General features: G+C 51.9%; 1 protein-coding gene across 1 annotated transcript in view; it reads left to right on the top strand.

Moving 5' to 3' along the window:
• Phactr3 (phosphatase and actin regulator 3) overlaps positions 1-17,820 on the top strand; it is a 223,502-nt gene that overhangs the window by 121,244 nt on the left and 84,438 nt on the right. The window contains exons 2-3 of the mRNA XM_042055110.1: positions 14,144-14,305; positions 17,622-17,699. Coding sequence (XP_041911044.1) covers positions 14,144-14,305; positions 17,622-17,699 — 240 coding nt within the window. The remainder of the gene's footprint in view (positions 1-14,143; positions 14,306-17,621; positions 17,700-17,820) is intronic.

Below are 17,820 nucleotides of genomic sequence, written 5' to 3'. Positions count from 1 at the left end.
TGACCTCCAACCCCCGTGTCTTTCCGTGCTGTGGAAACCGGAGTGGGTCAGTCCAACATGTTGGAAATGTTGTTTGTTTTGTTTTGCTTTCTAACTGGATTCTGGCTCTTTGTTTCAGGGTGCCTTTTGATCAGATTCTTTGTGTATATATGCGTGAAGTGTGTTACATACACTGGGTTTGAGGGTGTGCGAGTCTACGTGCACATATGTAGAGGTCAGAGTGAGAAGACACCAGCTGTCTTCCTCTACAATTCTCCAGCTTGTTGCTTGAGCCAGGGTCTCTTCCTTTGTGAACTATTATCTCCCTCTTTCAGCTGGGATGGTTTGGTTGCCTTGAGCTCTCTAGATGCACATTTCTGGGACCCCCCCCAACGCTGGGGCTATAGGCTTTCATAGCCACGGTCAGTATCCACTTTTCTGGGACCCCCAATGCTGGGGCTATAGGCTTGCATAGCCATGATCAGTATCCACCTTTCTGGGACTCCCCAGTGCTGGGGATCTAGGCTTGTATTGCCATGGTCAGCACCCACCTTTCTGGGACCCCCCCATTCTGGGGTTCTAGGCTTGCATAGCCACCATCAGCATCCATCTTTCTGGGATCCCCCCCAGTGCTGGGGATCTAGGCTTGCATAGCCACAGTCAACATCCACCTTTTTGGGAACCCCCATTTTGGGGATCTAGGCTTGCATATCCACCGTCAGCATCCACCTTTCTGGGACCCCCCTATTCTGGGGATCTAGGCTTGCATATCCACCGTCAGCATCCACCTTTCTGGGACCCCCTATTCTGGGGATCTAGGCTTGCATAGCCACCGTCAGCATCCACCTTTCTGGGACCCCCCAGTGCTGGGGATCTAGGCTTGTATTGCCATGGTCAGCCTTTTTAGATGGGTGCCAGAGATTCAAAGTCATGTCCTCATGGTTGTCGAGCAAGTGCTTTCTACCCTGAGTCACTGCCCTGGCCTTCGGGCACAGTCTTAAATAAATAAATTGTAAAGCTACGATTCAGCGGCGTTGAGTGACGTTGTCTCCTCGCACAGCAGCACCAGGGCCAAGCCCAAATCACTTCTGTCACTTAACAGGAAGTAAGGAACTCCCCTCCCCACATCCTGGTGGCTCCCAGTAGACACTAATCCGGCCCTGATTCTAAGTTCTCACACTAGGATGCTGAAGATTCCAGTCATCGGTGCTGGCTTCTCCCGCTGGGCCTGCTGACCTCAGGAGCTCTGTGCTGTTTTTTTTACGTCCTCAGTGGAGGACATGTGGCCCCACCTACCCCTGGTTGCATTTCCTACCTGGTCCACAAGCCCTGTGTGTGAGTCAGGTATGGATTTGACTTCCCTCTGCAGCTCAGGGGTGTGAGGGCCTCATGGAGTTGAAAGGAGTGCAGTTCTTGACCTGGGAGATTTGCACACTCAGGTGCTGGTTTGAAGATGACACTCAGTGAGGTATGCACAGGACTTAGCCCAAAGTCAGCCAGCATCAGAGGTGCAGTCGGTGGTCACTGCGTTCCTTTGGGGCAGTTGAGGTCAAATTCATGACCCAGTGACCCGGACAGCTTGTGACATTCAGTACACGAGTGTGACCATCCAGCCATGTCCTGTGTCACTCCTGTATATCCAGAAGACACAGCCTGTCACCCCTGCCTCCAGCCCCTGGCGGCCGCTCACGCTTTCCATGCATGTGGATTGACCTACAGATGGACTCCCATGCATGCCATCTCTTATGATTGGCTTTTCAGGTTTCCGGGGTCGATCTGGATTATAGCATGAACTGATACTTCCATCCTGGTGGGTCAGTAAGTCAATGTGGGCCATGGCGGAGAGTTCAGTATAGAATTAATCACCCAGCCTCCCAGCCAAGGATCCAAAGGTTCAGAAGCTCTTGCCAGCCATGTCACGGCAGCGCAGGGGCCAGGTCCCTGAATGGCAGTCACCCATTTCAGGGCTCACACATGTGACATGACCCCCACCGTAGCATGTTGTTACCTTTGATTGTCTTTGCTAAAGCTTGCTTAGTGCCCACTGATTCTCTACTGGGTTTACTTTCCTAGGAAGTCCTTTCTGGTTAGGAGACCCATCTTGTTTTCTAACCACAGAGCCTGCTCAGTCTTTCTCCTGACTCCTTCCATTCATGAATTTATCCAATGATTCCTTTTAGAGCAGGTGTCTGGTGCCTGCTTCAAACAGGGTCACTGCAGTGGGGGAGAAACGGACAATAGCAAATCTGTGAGAGATGGTGTGCTTCCAGAAGAGGTTGTGTGTGTGTGTGTGTGTGTGTGTGTGTTCATGTGAGGGCTCATAGGCAGAGCTGAGGTGTGGGGTGGGGTACAGGGTCAGGGTTGAGTTGCTGTGTGGGGTGCTGGGGTGATCGACAGTTCAGATGAGTGAGGAAGTGTTTGCAATCAGGCACAAATAACAAGAAGCGGGAAGTGGTTTTGGTGAGGGTATGGGGAAGAGCCTTCTAGTAGGGCTGCCAGCCTGGGGTCTGGAGCTGGGGAAGAGCTTGAGGAAGCTTTTGAGGTCATGGGAGACAGGAAGATTTCTGGGCATTGAGGACACGGAGCACCCTGGAGTCTATTAGAAGGCTGCATTTGTGATGTGTGCAGAGAGCGTAGGAAGAGGCATTGGAGGGACCTGGGGAAAGTAGACACCATGAATCTCCCTGTTCGGGTGTCTTGTCCACTTGCTGTCACCGTCCCCTGCCTCCCAGACTGCACAGGGGCAGAGGCTGGTCTCATCAGGAGCTGGATTAGAGGGAGTGAGAAATTGGTGGTGCTGTAGGCTCACCCCAATCCCCGTGGAAGTTAAGGGACTCCCTGGAACTCCCAGTATGGTCCAAGTTGGTGAACTGGGCCCCAGGAGAGCAGAAACGGAGTTGGATTGTCTCTGTCTAGTGAGCTAGTGGGGCTGGATCTCCCTGGGCACAGAAGGGCTGTTTCTCACACACTGGCCATCTTCAAGGTCACCGAGCAGACAGGCCACCAGGAGGACAGACCCCATCAAAGAGATGGCTGCTCTGGTTCTGTTGGATATCCCCCATCTCGCTCTGTTGCATCCATGACAATCACCAAAGGAAGCAGGGCCAGCAGGGTAGGGGCCGGAAGCAAAATCAGTTCTTGAGAAGGTGGATCATGCACAGGCCCTGTGTGATTCTCAGGGTCCTTTGCTCCTGGATGGAAGGTCTCCCCCATGCACAGCGTGTTATGTCATATGGTGCCCAGATTTATGGAGATTGTGAAAGAGCCCAAACCTGGTAAACCTGCAGGAACATGCTGTGTTCTAGAAAGATCCTGGACTGGTTCCCATGGGTGAACTTAAGCCAAAGAAAATCTGGCTTGTTTCCATTTGGTTCTTGCCTGCGTACCAAGCCCTGACTGGGATGTCCTGGACTCTGTTTTAGGACCTTTATTTTTATTTAACTTTTGTCTTCATGGTAGAGTAGCCATGATGGATGTAAAATGGATGAAGCTATAAGCCAAGAGTGAATGGCAAGTTGAGCTGAAGACCCTGTGGCTGAGACCCAGGTCACAGGTTCTATAGTGTGGGATAATGACATAGACCTTGGCTCTGGGGGGTTGGGGTGAAAAGACCACACGGGAACCTTCAGCCTGTTATTTCCTCCCTTCTTATGCTCAGAGGGACTACTGGGAGTTTTTCCCTCAAGACATTTTCAAAGGGCCACCAGGGCAGTAGATGTACTATGGACCAAATCCAGGTGCCTCTAGTTTTTGTCAATAAAATTTTATTCAAATATAGTCATGTTTATCGGTTTATCCTGCTCCCACAACTAGGCTGGATGGCCAACAGAGCCCTTGACATTTGTCACCTGGCCTTTAGAGAAGACATCTGCCCATTTCTGACCTCAAAATGAAACAGCAGCTCTCCTTTCAAACAAAATCTTTTGGTGTAGCGTCTTCCAACACTAAACCAAGCAAGATACCTGCCTTTGGGTATACAGATGTGTGCATGTGTGTTTTGTGTGTGCAGATGTGTGCATGTCTTTTGTGTATTCAGATGTGCACACATGTGTTTTTGTGTGCTTGGAACACATATGTTGGGTACATGTCCTACAAATGTGTGAAGGACAGAGACAAACCTCAGATGCTGTCCTTGTGTTTTTGAGACAGAGTCTCTCTCTGGGTCATGGGGCTCACCCGTCAGGCCAGGCTGACCAGAAGTCTCTCTGTGGGACCTGGGGCTCACCCGTCAGGCCAGGCTGACCAGCAGAAAGCTCTACCTCTCTCAGCTCCAGGATTACAAGTGTGCACTGTCTGGTCTAGCTGGCTTTTTATGTGGCTGCTGAGGACCGAACTCAGTCCCTCTTACATGGGGAGCACATCATCCATGGAGCTACCCACTTTTTAAAATAAACTCTTCCTTATCTGAAGCTTTTGCGGACATCATGGAAGATGCCAACCTCGCTCTTTAGGTTTACAAAGTTCAGGTGTGCAGACTTTGAATGAGACTTTTGCTTGATTTGTGCCGGAGCACCGAGGTCTGCTCAAATGCTTCCTCCTCCATCTCTCCTTCCTGTAAAAACACAATTTTTATAAGAATGTCTCTAGAAGTTACCTTTAACCCTGTGAATATGTAGGTGGCTTCTTGCCTGACTCTTTATCTGAGTTTGCTCTGAGAAAATCTAGAAGCATCTAGACAGCAGAAAGACTGAGGCTGGTGGTAATGGTCCCTTTCCTCCTCCGGACCCCACCGCCTCCTATCCGTGTTCTTGCTTCCAGCTCCTCCCAGCATCTCCAAAGCCGCCTGAGTTACAGACCTGCACTCAGTTTTGCCTGGGGAACCAGCCATCTGTCTGGCTGGCCTGGAAACCATTGGCAGAATCACGGGCTGATTCTAAGCAGGTGGCATTCTGGTTAGAGCACTGCCTTCTCCACAATCCATCTGAGCAAGAAAGTGCTCAGGTGATGTCAGAGGTGGCAGCAGTGGCTATTTCTCTTGCCTTAATGACTGCTTGGTACAGGGCCTTGGGCAGATACAGGAACATGGTGGCTTAGAAGGTTTAAGAACCAACTTCTAGTATGATCTTGGAGAAATCTTATTAATTGTGTAGTACAGATGTTAGGGAAGATTTTTGTTTTCAAAACAAGAACTAGGCATTCACATTGACCAGGAGGATACTGAGCCTGGTCTTGCAGCTCTTGCTCTGCTCGGCAGTTTGCAGAGCTGTTGCTGGCAGGCGGGATCAAACAGGCTCACCAGGATGGCCTACGATCGACTTCTCGCAGCCTTTAGTGTGCCAGAGTGGACTTGGTTGGTGTAGACAATGTTTCTGAGTTACTTCTTCCTACCGTACACAGAGCGTCCCTCTGTGGGGTACCCTGAAGTATTCCGTAGACAGCACCAGTGTCGTGGACTAGTGTCACTAGTGTTCAGATAGTGCCCGAGGTTGAGCTAGGTCAGAGAGCCTGGGCTCCATTGACTGCCTCAGGTGCAGATGCTCACTGCTTTGTGCCCAGGCTTCCTGCTTCCTGGAGCTGTTAACTCTAGAAGCACCAGGAACTTTCAGTAGCCTCCCTCGGGCACCCAGGAACATATTAGTAGGTGTGCCCTGCGGCTTTACACGCCCATGCTTAGCCAGCCTCGGTCTTTTCTTCTGGTGATTGTACCTCCCCCTGCCAGTGAGAGAGGAAATGAGGGTGACAGCCGAGTTCCCCATGGGTTGGTGCGGAGCATGAGGTTGTTCATGAAGTCAGGGTCCTGGGAGGCTCTGAGTCATGACAGACCTCGGGGTATTCCCTTGGAGGATGCATCCTTCCCAACCCCCTTATAAACAAACATCTTGTCATCACCCCCTGCTGTGACCAGTTCCTGCCTGTAGGGGGCACTCATCCTGACCCTGGAGATTGTACTAGTATTGCCCTGTTTTTCCTTTACTGAGCATGCTTGACAGGAACAGCAAACCGTTGCTATGTTACTCGGCAGTTATCCAGGGCAGAGGTCACAGAGGCAGTGCGTTTGCATACGAGAAACTTGAAACTTTTTAGGTTTGATTTTGTAGGTTCATACCCATGCATGGTGGACGTTGTAGGGATGGTTGTCAAACCTTGGGCCTGTTGCCTTACATAGGCAATGGGCCTTTGGGCCCCTGGTGCTTTCTAAGACTCTGTTCCAGGTCACCTTGGTGGTTTAGTCCCCGAGTTCCCACCTCCCCCTCTGTTTTCTCTCTGATGGTGCTGGTGATCAGCTGAGGGGAGCAGACAGGGTAAGAAGAGGGCTCTGGCTCTTGTCACCCACTGCATTCAGCCACTGCTCAGCGTCAGGAAAGTTGCTGTCCACAGTCATGCCATGGTGACGTTACTGTAGCTGTTAGGGTCAGAGCCTGGATCCTGGCAGCCCTAACGAGCCATTCTTGGTCCCCAGTCTTCAATAGGTCAATTAAAGACAAAGTAATGCAAAAACAGGAGATTTATTCAATGTGGAAACACTGGGAAGAGGAATAGAGGTTCAGTGATACTCCCCACCCCCCCAAGTCCGTCTTCTGGGTCCTGACATGAGGTTTAGATTTAAAGAGAGGGCGAGAAACCCACACAGCAAAGCAATCCTGGTCAAGGTGTGGCCCCGCCCATCACTGACCATTGGCTCAGGTCCTGCCCATCACTGATCATTGGCTCAGGTCCCACCCATCACTGACCAAGTCAGTCATTGTCTGGGCTCCAGTTTCTCCTGCAGGGTGTCTGACAAGCCCTCAGCGGAATCTCTTCCTGGGAGATAAGTTCCTGGGGCTGGCTTCAGCCTTTCCCTTATCCCAGCGTGAGGTTCATGAGAAGAAATCACCGTTGCTCGGACTCGATTCTTTGACTAGTCCGATGGACAGAAGGGCACATATGTCTAAAGAACATCCTGGTTACTCCCTGTGTGAACACATGGATGAAAACGGTGCTCGACCTGCTGGGGTTCAGATGGGGTAGAAGGTTCCAGTTCACGTTAGGAGCACGGGACAGAACATGGCATATAGCAGCATACTGTATCTGCTGCTGTGCCCTGTGGTAAGGACGCAGCAAACCTTGCTTCCTGATTCCGTGGTCTCATCCTGGGGCCTCTGACCTTCAGCCCTGTCAGCCTGTGGTCTGCCATCCACCATGGTCTCAAGGCTGGTCTGACATTAGTGTTCTCAGTGATTCCCTGGTGTCCTCAGTACATGCCATAGCCACACATGGCTCTCGGCTGAGTCCTCTGTTCTGTACCTTCAACTCTAGCCTGTGATCTTTCAAATCCCAGTGCACAGACCCACGCTAGCAAGTTAGTTTTTCATACATCAATGTTAACAAAGTTTTTTTTTTTTTAATTAGAGATTATTCAGTGAGACGCTGCTGCTGAGGGGCTGGTTGGGCGTGTGCTTGTGTGCGAGTAGAGGTCATAACCTGTCGCCATGACACCTATGCTAGCTCTGAGTCTTCTGTGTTCATGTGTTTTTTTCCTGGGCTCCCTAGCATCTGGGGATGACATCATCCCCACTCTGCACTCTTGGAAGAGCCCGGCTTTTGTGATGCTGAACCCTTTCTACCCTGAGTTCAAAGCCCCTCCTCACCCACCCCCTGTAGCTTTCACTTCTCAAGCGATCCCCTGCAGCAGACCCTGTCTGGGCTCCTCCTGGTTTTCCCTGAGGTCAGCAAGCTCTACCACAGGGACAGTGCCCAGCACCACTTCGGGACCCTCTAGATCTAGACGCGAGCTCTTTTCCATTCTGACGTTCCTTTGGTATCCTGGGTTAGACTGTGGGAGAAGGAAGGACTCAGGACAGAATTCAGAGTTCTCCATCACATTCCGCGTTACCAGGGGCCTCCAGAGTTCTCCATTACATTCCGCGGTTACCAGGGGCTTCGGGAGCCCGCCTTTTATCTCTCAGAAGCTAACACCTTGAAGGACAATGGCGCCCGTAGCTCTGTCTGGAAGTCTGAGCCATCATGGTGCAAAGCAGCCCTCTTCAGACAGTGGATAAGTGAGTTCGTGAGTGAATGAATGACGTCATGAACCATTTTCCTCTGTGGTCTGGTGTAGACGGTCCCTGCCCACCCTGAGACCGCCCCCCCCCCACCGTGTCCCAAGTGTCTAACTTCATTCCCCAAGGAGGTGGACTCTCTTCTGATGGCATTTAGAAGGGAAGGTGTCTTGGTAGAGAAGGAAAGAGACGGGGCTGCAGGGGAGAAGCAGAAATGCCCGTTGACACTCTACTTGGATATCAGAGTTGGAAGGTTTCTGTACCCAGATACTAAGTCTCTCCGTTGATGCAGTCAATCAAACCAAGTCAGATTAAGAATTAAAAGTCTAGGTTTGATGAGTAAAATGCTCCTGGATGGTCTCCTGGCCCCCAGAGAGGAGAGAGGGAGAAGGACCCGGAAAACCACATGGCGTTTCCTTAAGTGGCCTTTTAAATAACCCTGCAGTCATGGTCCCTGGGCACCTCTGAGGGGAAGAGCCATTGTTTCAAGGGCTTGTGGCGATTTTTGAGACTGGATGGGGTTGGAGTGAGCTCCTTCTCCCCCTGCCCCACCCGCGCCCACACTCGAGGCTGAGATCCACCCAAACAAGAGCGATGGACTGGGAGGATCCGCTTTCCAGCCTGGACCCTGGAGTCTTTGGCTGAGCAGGTATTCCTTCCAGCAGCCTTGAGTGTTGTAGAACAAGTTACAGGGCAATAAACGAGGGACCTGGAGCTCAGAGGGTGAGGACTCTGTGAATAAGGGCTTGGAACCAGGATTCCCATGCAGTGGGCATAGAAACCAGTCCTGCGGTTCATTGAAGCCAGCCAGGTGTGGGGCCCAGAATTGCTTTGGACTCTTGCCTTCATGGGCACTGGGCATGGGCCACCCTGAGCCTGAGGTGGGGCAGGTGGGACGAGAGTTGCACATGGGACTGGATGTGTGCCTGCATGTGAATAAATCACCAGAGTAGACCCAATGCTTCCATCGCTGGGGAGTCTCAGGAGGGAAGCCTCTCTCAAGGCTACTACAGGGGCAAGTGGGAAGCAGATGTAGAAGCCGGTGTGACAGCAATTAGCTGCTAATGCCTCAGAGGTGGCAGAGGTAGCCGGCAGTTAGCACTCCTGCATTACTCAGAGACCTGCTAATGGGACCCACTAATGAGGCCTTTGCACCTCCTGAGTCTCTTTACCAGAAGAAGGTGGTATCTGTGACTCCAGAGAGAGGCTCCAGAGAGAACTCGTGGGAAGGAGGCAGTAGGGTGCTCACCTGTCCCCTCCCTCTGAAGACACGCCCATGGTCCTTACTAAATATTTACCAAGATGTGCACAGGGCACATTTCCTGTGTGGTGTGTCAGCACAGCCATGGGGTGTCTGGTGGGTTGTACCTGCTCACATAACCCAGGCTTTCTCTCCTCAGTAAGTTCCCCACACACAAGTTCAAGACACTTGGCCATCTCTGTCTGAGGTGTTTGAAAGTAATCTCTCTCCAAATGCCAGAACATGCACGCATGCTGACCTTGCTGCTTGGACCCCCGCCTGGCCTGGGTTTGAGATACTTGGGGTAGGAGGAGGTGAGGGGCCCAACTCCACAGCTTTCAGACCTCTGTAAGCTTGTCCCTCCCTCTCCCATGAAGCCTTTTGATTCCCTGTTGGTGTAAGGGCCACAAGGAGCAGCTCCTCTATGGTACATGGTTCATTGGATACCGTGTACGGAGATTCTGCAGTGGCTGCCTGCTGAATTGTTGATCACAGTCAAGTGCCTCACAGAGTCCTGCTTCTCACCCTTTGCCATTCCTCCCTGGGACATCCTCCAACCTTCACAGCCCGTTCTGCAGGGACACCAACTTCCTCTGAGGTTCAGTAGCTCAGTTCTGCACAGCCTTCCCAGTACTTCCTGCTGGCAGGGCCAGCATGCAGCCCAGACTCTGGGTCAGGAGATCCCTGGCCCCATCTTGCATGTACTATGTTTACATTCCCTGAGCCCCAGGGACAGTGTTTCCCCTTCCCCACCAGAACTCTGTCCTGGAGGTCCTAGTGGGGATAAGGGTGGGAAGAGTGGAGATCTCCATGACCGTAGATGCATGCACACGAATATGTATGTGATGTGGTACCCATGGTATGAGATGGGTGGGATGAAGGCTGATGAGGGATGGGTGAATGTCAGGGACCATCTTCTATAGATGAGCATACTCAATCTCTACTAACGCTTTCTAGTCCCTGTCCCTCAGGCAACTACAACCCAAGTGTTCTATGCCTTCCCCCTCCTCTAGAGATGCTGTCTCCAGACAAGTACCTGATGCACAGTTGGTGCCTGTGCATATTTGCAGAATGGTAGAGTGGATAGATGGATGGGTGGGTGGGTGGATGATGGATGGATGGATGGATGGATAAGTTCTTAAGTCAAGGGAGGATTGTAGTCTGATGAGTAGACAAAGTTCCCCTTGCTATCCTCTGTGCAGTGAGGATGACCATGTGTCAGAGCCCAGGATGACCCTCCCTGAGCCTATGCTGACCATGGAGGGCTGGAGGAGGAGGTTGGGGGAGTCAAGCAAAGTGACAATATTTACAGTGATAATGAGAATGGAGGAGGAGAAGGAGGAGAAAGACATGGAGGAAGCAGAGGAGAAGGAAGAGAATGTGGCTAAAGGAGAGGAAGAAGAGGACTCCCGAGGGAGAAGAAGCTGGGCCTCCTGCCCTTTACTCCGTGTAGAAGCAAGTCACACACCACAGCAAATACAGATATTCCTACCCATCATGACAGACCATAGTGCAGAGAGGGCACAAGATGGTAGGAAAATGGCCAACACTTCGTACTACTATGAAGCATCAGAGAAGGATGGAGGCCAGGGCTGCCTCTGGCCTTACGTTCTCACCAGCCGTGAGTGTATTGTCGTGAAGGCTGGGCAGAGCCGTGAGTGTACTGTCCTGAAGGCTGGGCAGAGCCGTGAGTGTACTGTCCTGAAGGCTGGGCAGGGCTGTGAGTGTACTGTCATGAAGGCTGGGCAGAGCCGTGAGTGTACTGACCTGAAGGCTGGGCAGGGCTGATGGCAGGGGCATGGCAGATCACACCAGCCGTAATGTGTACTGTCGTTAAGGTTGGGCAGTTATTGTGGGATATTTTACTCTTTTGGCTTTTTGAGGGGCCTACCACCCAGCTCCCAAATAAATCAAATGGAGGCTTACTATTACTTATGAATGCCTGACCTTAGCATGGCTTGTTTCTTGCCAGCGTTTCTATCTTAAACTATCTTTGCCCCTGGGCTTTTATCTTTCTCTATTTCTGAATACCTTACTTTACTTCTTTCTCTGTGGCTGGCTGTGTAGCTGGGTGGCTGGCCCCTGATGGCCTCCTCTTCTTGATCTCTTGCTCCTCTTTCTCCTTGCTCCCAGATTTCTCCTATTTATACTCTCTGCCTGCCAGCCCCACCTATCCTTGGTCCTGCCTTGCTCTTGGCCATTCATCTCTTTATTAGGAACATCAGGTGTTTTAGACAGGGACAGTAACACAGCTTCACAGAGTTAAACAAATGCAGTGTAAACAAAAGTCACACACCTGAAAATCATATTCCCCAGCAGGCAGTGATGATGGTAGGGGCATCAGACTATATTGGCAGTTTGTCTTCCCCTGGTCAGGGAGCACCTAAGGTGGGGCTGAGCAGGAAGTGATATATCTGGCTTCCTATGTCTAAGCTCACAGAACACAGGGCAGGCGTCCAGTGTAGGTATACGGGGCCGAGCTGCTGGCATTTTGGCCAGGGTCCTAGTGATCTGGGTAATTAACAGAGTCCTTTGGCTGACTTGTAGTTTATAATCTGTGTGTGCTGCTTCTGCTTTCCCCGGCTGCTAGGATGCTCGGCCATACGTGTGTCATCTTCCTCCAGGGCCCGCATGGAGTCTCTTGTGGGAATCCGCTAGTTATCTGTCTTGATGGGCATCCCCGCCCAGACTCCCCTTCCTCCAGATTCTCTCTGCAACTCTCTTCCACCCTATGAACCTCTCGGGTGGCTGGAAACAAGAAGATACTGTGCCCTCGAATACATTTGTTGACATCCCTATCATGTGAGCCGGAGGTTTAGGAGACTTGGCCTATTCCCATCTTATGTCCTGTTGTGCCAAGAATGTTGCTGGGACCAACAGACTGGCAGTTCCACACCCATCTGGCACCAGTGGGCGGAGGAAGGAAAGGGAAGGGGGAGGCTCATGAGATAGATTGCCTTGGGAAGGGAGAGACCGTCTGCATCCCACATGGACTGTGTGGCCATGGAGAAGTGACAGCAGGAGGCATCCAAGACTGACCTGCTCCTTTCAGCTGCCCTTGTCCCTGATATGTCCTGTCCCTCACTGTTTGTCAGGACAGTGACACTTGTGACACTGCAGTGGGAAATGGCCTCTTGGGATCCCCTCATGTATTGGTCTGCAGTACCTGCAGGGAGGTCACATTAACAGAGCAGCCCTTCCCTGGTGGCAAATGGACCCCAGGCTGTCAGAGGTTCAGGGTGTGTATGATTAGCCTGGAACTCCTGATGTAGCCCAGGCTGTCTCAGACTTGCAACAACCCTCCTGCCTGTGCCTCTCTGCATCTTCATACCCCACTTGCATGGTGGTTTTGACCTCTTTGTTCTCCTTGGGTCTGTTGCAGTCTGTGTTCATGGCTCTGCCTGATTCTCTTCCACATCTGTACCCTGGTTAGGGAGAGGAGAGCAAGCAAGCCAGTCTCCAATGGATCTGAGAAAGGCAAGCACAGGAATAAGTGGGTAACCTGGATGCCACTTATTTGGACACTTGCCCCCTCTTCTAGTGACACACTTGGCAGCCCTGCTCTTTTACCTGCCTGTATTATGCGCACGCGCGCACACACACACACACACACACACACACACACACACACACACACACACAAACTCTACAAACAGTGCTCCTAGTAACCCGAACCCCACCCAGGCCCCTGCCTGTATAGGGCTGCGCATACACTCCCGGTTGAACGAGGCTGTTTTTCTTCTCTTGACAACCATCAAACTTGACAGTTCCCCTCGATCATACTCTATGTCCAGGTATGAGACCAGAGAAGGATGATCTGACCTGAGCTCATTTTGGGGTACATTCTCGATAAGGCAAACAATGTCCTAAAAGTCAATTCTGGGGGAGAAAACCCCCTACTTATCATCTTATGTCTGTACATAATTAGACACACACATGATAACAATCAGAAGCATCATGTACAGTAGAGAAATGACCACATGACCTAATTGTCAGTCAGAATAGAGAACAGTCCTTTCTATGCTCCTCAGTAACCAGCCCTTCCTTGCAAACACCACGAAGGGAAACACAGAAAATATACTACTGAGTTCTTGACTCATGTGGCCTGCTAGTCCCTTGCATCCCTTAGTTATAAGTGGCACTCCCTCACTACTTTTACATAAGCAGGTTAGCTTTTATCTCAGTTCCTTGATTAGGAGACCAGGAGTCTAGAATTACATCACCCAGACTGAGACCATAGGTAACAGGTGGGCCTGCAGGTTGCTACTGTCCCCAGCGTGACAACTACTTGGAATTTCCTGGGCCATCTGTAGATGGAGACTGCTCTTTCATTTCCCGGCCTCCCAGACCTGAATAATCACACAGAAACTGTATTAATTAAAACACTCTTTGGCCAATGGCTCAGACATATTTCTAGCTAGCTCTTACATAAGTTAACCCATTTCTATTAGTCTATGTATTACCACATGGTTGTGGCATTACGTCATTTTCTACATGTCTTGTTTCCTTGTCTTGTTTCCAGTTATCTGAGTACATTGTTTACATCCAATACGTGTGTTTAACCTACAGTCCCCAGATAGCCTGCATCCCAGGATCGCTATGGATGCAGCCCAAAGCCCAACATGTTTGTAGATGACAATGTCAGGTCCAGTGTAGAGGAGACCTGGGAAGGAAAGCAGTGTGGGCGGTGGGCACAGCATGTACAAAGGTCTGTAAACCGTAAGGGCTATGGGAGGAGGGTTGCCATGGAAGGAACATGGATCACACCCTCATGAATTACCCCGCCTCCTGTGTGTGCTCTGTCAGAGGAGGCTGGAGAAAGTCCAGTGCTGTGCCCATTCCCTGGGCTGTCTGCTTTATGCGGTCACGTAAAGAAGGATGATCGCCTGGGTCTCTGGAGCCTGATAATCATCTTGTGAGAACCTTCCCTATTCTTATCTTGCAGATGAAATGGACCAAACTCCCCCAGCACGCTCCGAGCCTCTGGTCTCAGGGATTCGAACTCCCCCTGTGCGGAGGAACAGCAAGCTGGCCACACTGGGCAGGATCTTCAAACCGTGGAAATGGAGGAAAAAGAAAAACGAGAAGCTGAAGCAGACAACGTCAGGTATGGACCTGGGGGTGGGGGGGGCCACTAGCTGGGGGTCCCCATATCACACAGAGCCTGTTCAGCCCCCCTCTGGTAGGGGTGGTCACGCAGGGCACTGAGCACAGCCAGGCAGCTACGGCCTTGCTAACCGGGGTGGTCACGCAGGGCACTGAGCACAGCCAGCCGGCCACGGCCTTGCTAACCTCAGGTTCTCATTCAGTGCTGCTGGCTGACTGTTCCTGAAGATTTATTTTTAGGTTTATGAGTGATCTGCCTGAATACATGTGTGTGTATGTGCACCATGCATGTTCCTGGTGCCTGCAGAGGCCAGAAAGAAGGGTCAGATCCCCAGGAACTGGGACTACGAACAGTTGTCAGCTGCCAAAATGGGTGCTGAAAACTGAACCCAGGTCTCCTGGAAGAGCAGCCAGTTCTCTACTGCTGAGCCATGGCTCCAGCCCCAAGGGCTCCCTTTGGCTCTCACAGACCACGCTCCACAAGCCCTCAGTCACAAATGACTGTTTCATGGCTCTGAGCCTCCCATTTACACAAGCAGGAGCCTGATTGTGGCCCTCACTGCTCCTAGGATCTGCCTGGGTGGTTCTGAGGGTCAGAATCCAGGCTGTGGTCCAGTTTATCTCTGAGCAGACAGGCTCACACCCCAGCTCTAAGAATGGTCTAGGGATGCTCACCCCACCACCTCCTACCCAGGGATCCAGAAGGTTCTCACTCACTTGTACTGTACCCTCACACCCAAATCAGTGGGAAGTTGCGCCCTATTGTCCTATTGCCTCCGCCATCTCAGAATCAACCATATGATTGATTCCAAGAGTGCAGTTACCAAACGGGAGGTCACAGCATCAGGTGCTGCAGGGCCGGGGCTGGCAGCATCTGGCAAGGATGCACCTCTCTGTGATGACCCCTCTCGTGTGAGCCTACCCTCCTCTGAGAGAGAAAAGGACTCGGAGAGAGGCTGCGGACCCAGGGCAGGAGTGCTGATGGGAACTGGAGCACAGGCTACCAACGCTGGGCTCCTGGAAGCTCAGCTTCAGCTTCCTGAGCCACCAACCCCAGGAGCCAAGAAGCCTGGGCCTTAGGGCCCTCCCGCTGCGCAGCGGGCCTATTAGATGCAGCTGTAAGCAATTAGTGAGGTTGCTGTGTGTGTGGAGTTAGCTCCCCAGCCCCAGGGACCTGCCAGGCAAGTGCCTGTCTCAGGCTATTGCCTCTGGGGTCCCAGGAGCCCCAGCTTCCTGCCCAGCTCTGACACATGCATGCCCCAGGGCTGGGAGGATGGTGGAGACAAAGCCACTCACCCACAGCGTCGAGGGTGGGGTGGGGGCACATAAGATGGCAGCAGAGGACTCGGCATCCACTCTTGTGTATGCAACTTACCAAATTATTTTAACCACTCAAGAAGTTGATTGACAAATTACTCTTGACAAGAATGAAAACAAGACAAACTGTTGAAGAATTCGCAAGCGTTCCCAGTGTGCCAGGCAGGCAGAAAGCAGATGAAAGCTGGGTCCTATCTCCAAGATCCTGCCCAGAGGCCAGGGCCTGACTGAAGCAGGTGACCCCTGTGACCCTGAGTGCTGTGTGATTGGAAGGCTGGGAAGATTGGGTCCGTGGCTCTGGGCCCCAAGGTTTTGCAGCACTGTTCCTGCTTGGGGTTGTCAGTCTTCTCTGATGACCCTGAAAGGACGCAGAGATACCTGTAGCAGCCCTGCCTTTGGCCTCCCAGTTTAGGCATTTGGAGATTGGGTAACAGCACCATAACCCACATCCTTACTCCCAGCCCCTCCCCTTTTGATGCTGTAAATTCTAAGATGTCCAGTCCCCAGTCCGAACGTTAGGATGAGATGTAGCAGAGGCCTCTGAGCTCTTTAACTGACTCTGGGTTAGTGGTCAGACCTGAGGCAGTACAAGCAATGTCCTATGTCCCAACCTGCCTAGGAGGAGCATCCCAGGGACAAGCTGGGGACAGCTAGCCTGAGAGCCTCAGATGCTCTCCCTTCCTCCTCCTCCCCCCTCCCCCTGTCCTCCAGTCAAGCCTCATTGTCCCCTCCTCCACACCACTGTCACCAGTTGGAAATCGAGGCTCCAGAAAGGAAGCTCACCTGAAAGGGTCTTGTTCTGTTGCATCCGGAGTCCCCATCCGTCCATCCTTCATCCGGGTGGTCCCGGCGGGTTCCCTTCTCTGCTTCTGATTCCATACTGCAGCCTGTAGACGTGTGTCCTCTCTGCCACACAGGCCTGCTGGTCACAAGTAGAGACCAGGCCTGTCCTGCTCAACGCCCAATACACAGGGCACACAGTAGGCGCTCAGGCAATGTGAGATCCGTTGTGATGGGTGGAAGGCCTTCTCATCCCATGCTGGATGAGACAGATTGGTATTCCCCCCCAGGGATTCCCGGCACCTAACTCAGAACATGGCTTGAAGTCATGCTCAGTAAATATTTTAGAATGCTTGCATTGACAGCCCTTGTGGGTACTCTGAACTCTGACAGGTGGGCCGGCTGTGTTCTTGGCCACCCGCCAGAATTTTGCCCCCGACATAGACAGTGTCTTTGGGACCCCATTGACAAGCAGGCTTCACTCCGAGCTTTCAAAGAAAGCATCTGAGATCTAAGTAACTGTGTGTGTGTGTGTGTGTGTGTGTGTGTTTTAATTTGAGGTTCATCTATGATGTGTGTGTATCTGTGTGTGTGTGTGCATCTCTATATGTGTATCTCTGTGTATCTGTGTTTCTCTCTCTCTCTCTCTCTCTCTCTCTCTCTTTGTGTGTGTGTGTGTGTGTGTGTGTGTGATTGGTTGACCTGAATCAGTGTAGGCAGTGCGGTGTGTCTTCTGGGAACACCCCAGGGACAGCCAGAAGAGGGTTGACCACAGTGCATCTGGTAGATCCCCTGAATGCTGTTACCTGGAGTTGCCTGGAAGATGCTTCCTGAGGAGACAGACCATCAGAGTCAGTGAAAGCTGGCACTAGCCACAGGAGGGTACCCTGAGCACTGTGGGTAAAGGGAGGGTGGCTCCATCATCTGTGAGTGTAGGAGCTGTCGCAGAGGGTGAGCAAGGCCTTGGAGCCAGGTCAAGGAGCTGTCATGAGAGTACCTTGCAGAACACTGCAGAAACGATCTCTTGAACATGACCTGGGACCCGCTTTCCTGTGGCTGGCGTTTTGGACACTGCTTATTCGATGTAAACCCAGAATCGCTGCACCCAGGCTCTGGCATCTACTGTCCCCCATCTCTGTCTCTTCCTGTGCACATGACGGTGGTGTGGTGGCCTATACTGCCTCCACTGTGACTTAACTAGGCCTTTGTGTGTCCTGCAGCACTGGAGAAGAAGATGGCTGGCAGGCAAGGCCGGGAGGAGCTCATCAAGCAGGGGCTGCTAGAGATGATGGAACAAGGTAAGGAGGGTGGCGGACCTCAGTGGGGTCCCTGAGGCAGAGTGGACCCCAGGTGGAGTCATAGGAGCATAGGGACAAGAGGTGGGGCCCTCGGGAGTATGGGGACCATGGTGAAGCCTAT

Source organism: Arvicola amphibius, chromosome 5 (assembly GCF_903992535.2).
Source record: "Arvicola amphibius chromosome 5, mArvAmp1.2, whole genome shotgun sequence".
NCBI classification, from domain to species: domain Eukaryota; kingdom Metazoa; phylum Chordata; class Mammalia; order Rodentia; family Cricetidae; genus Arvicola; species Arvicola amphibius.
This window is presented reverse-complemented; position numbering and strand designations above follow the sequence as displayed.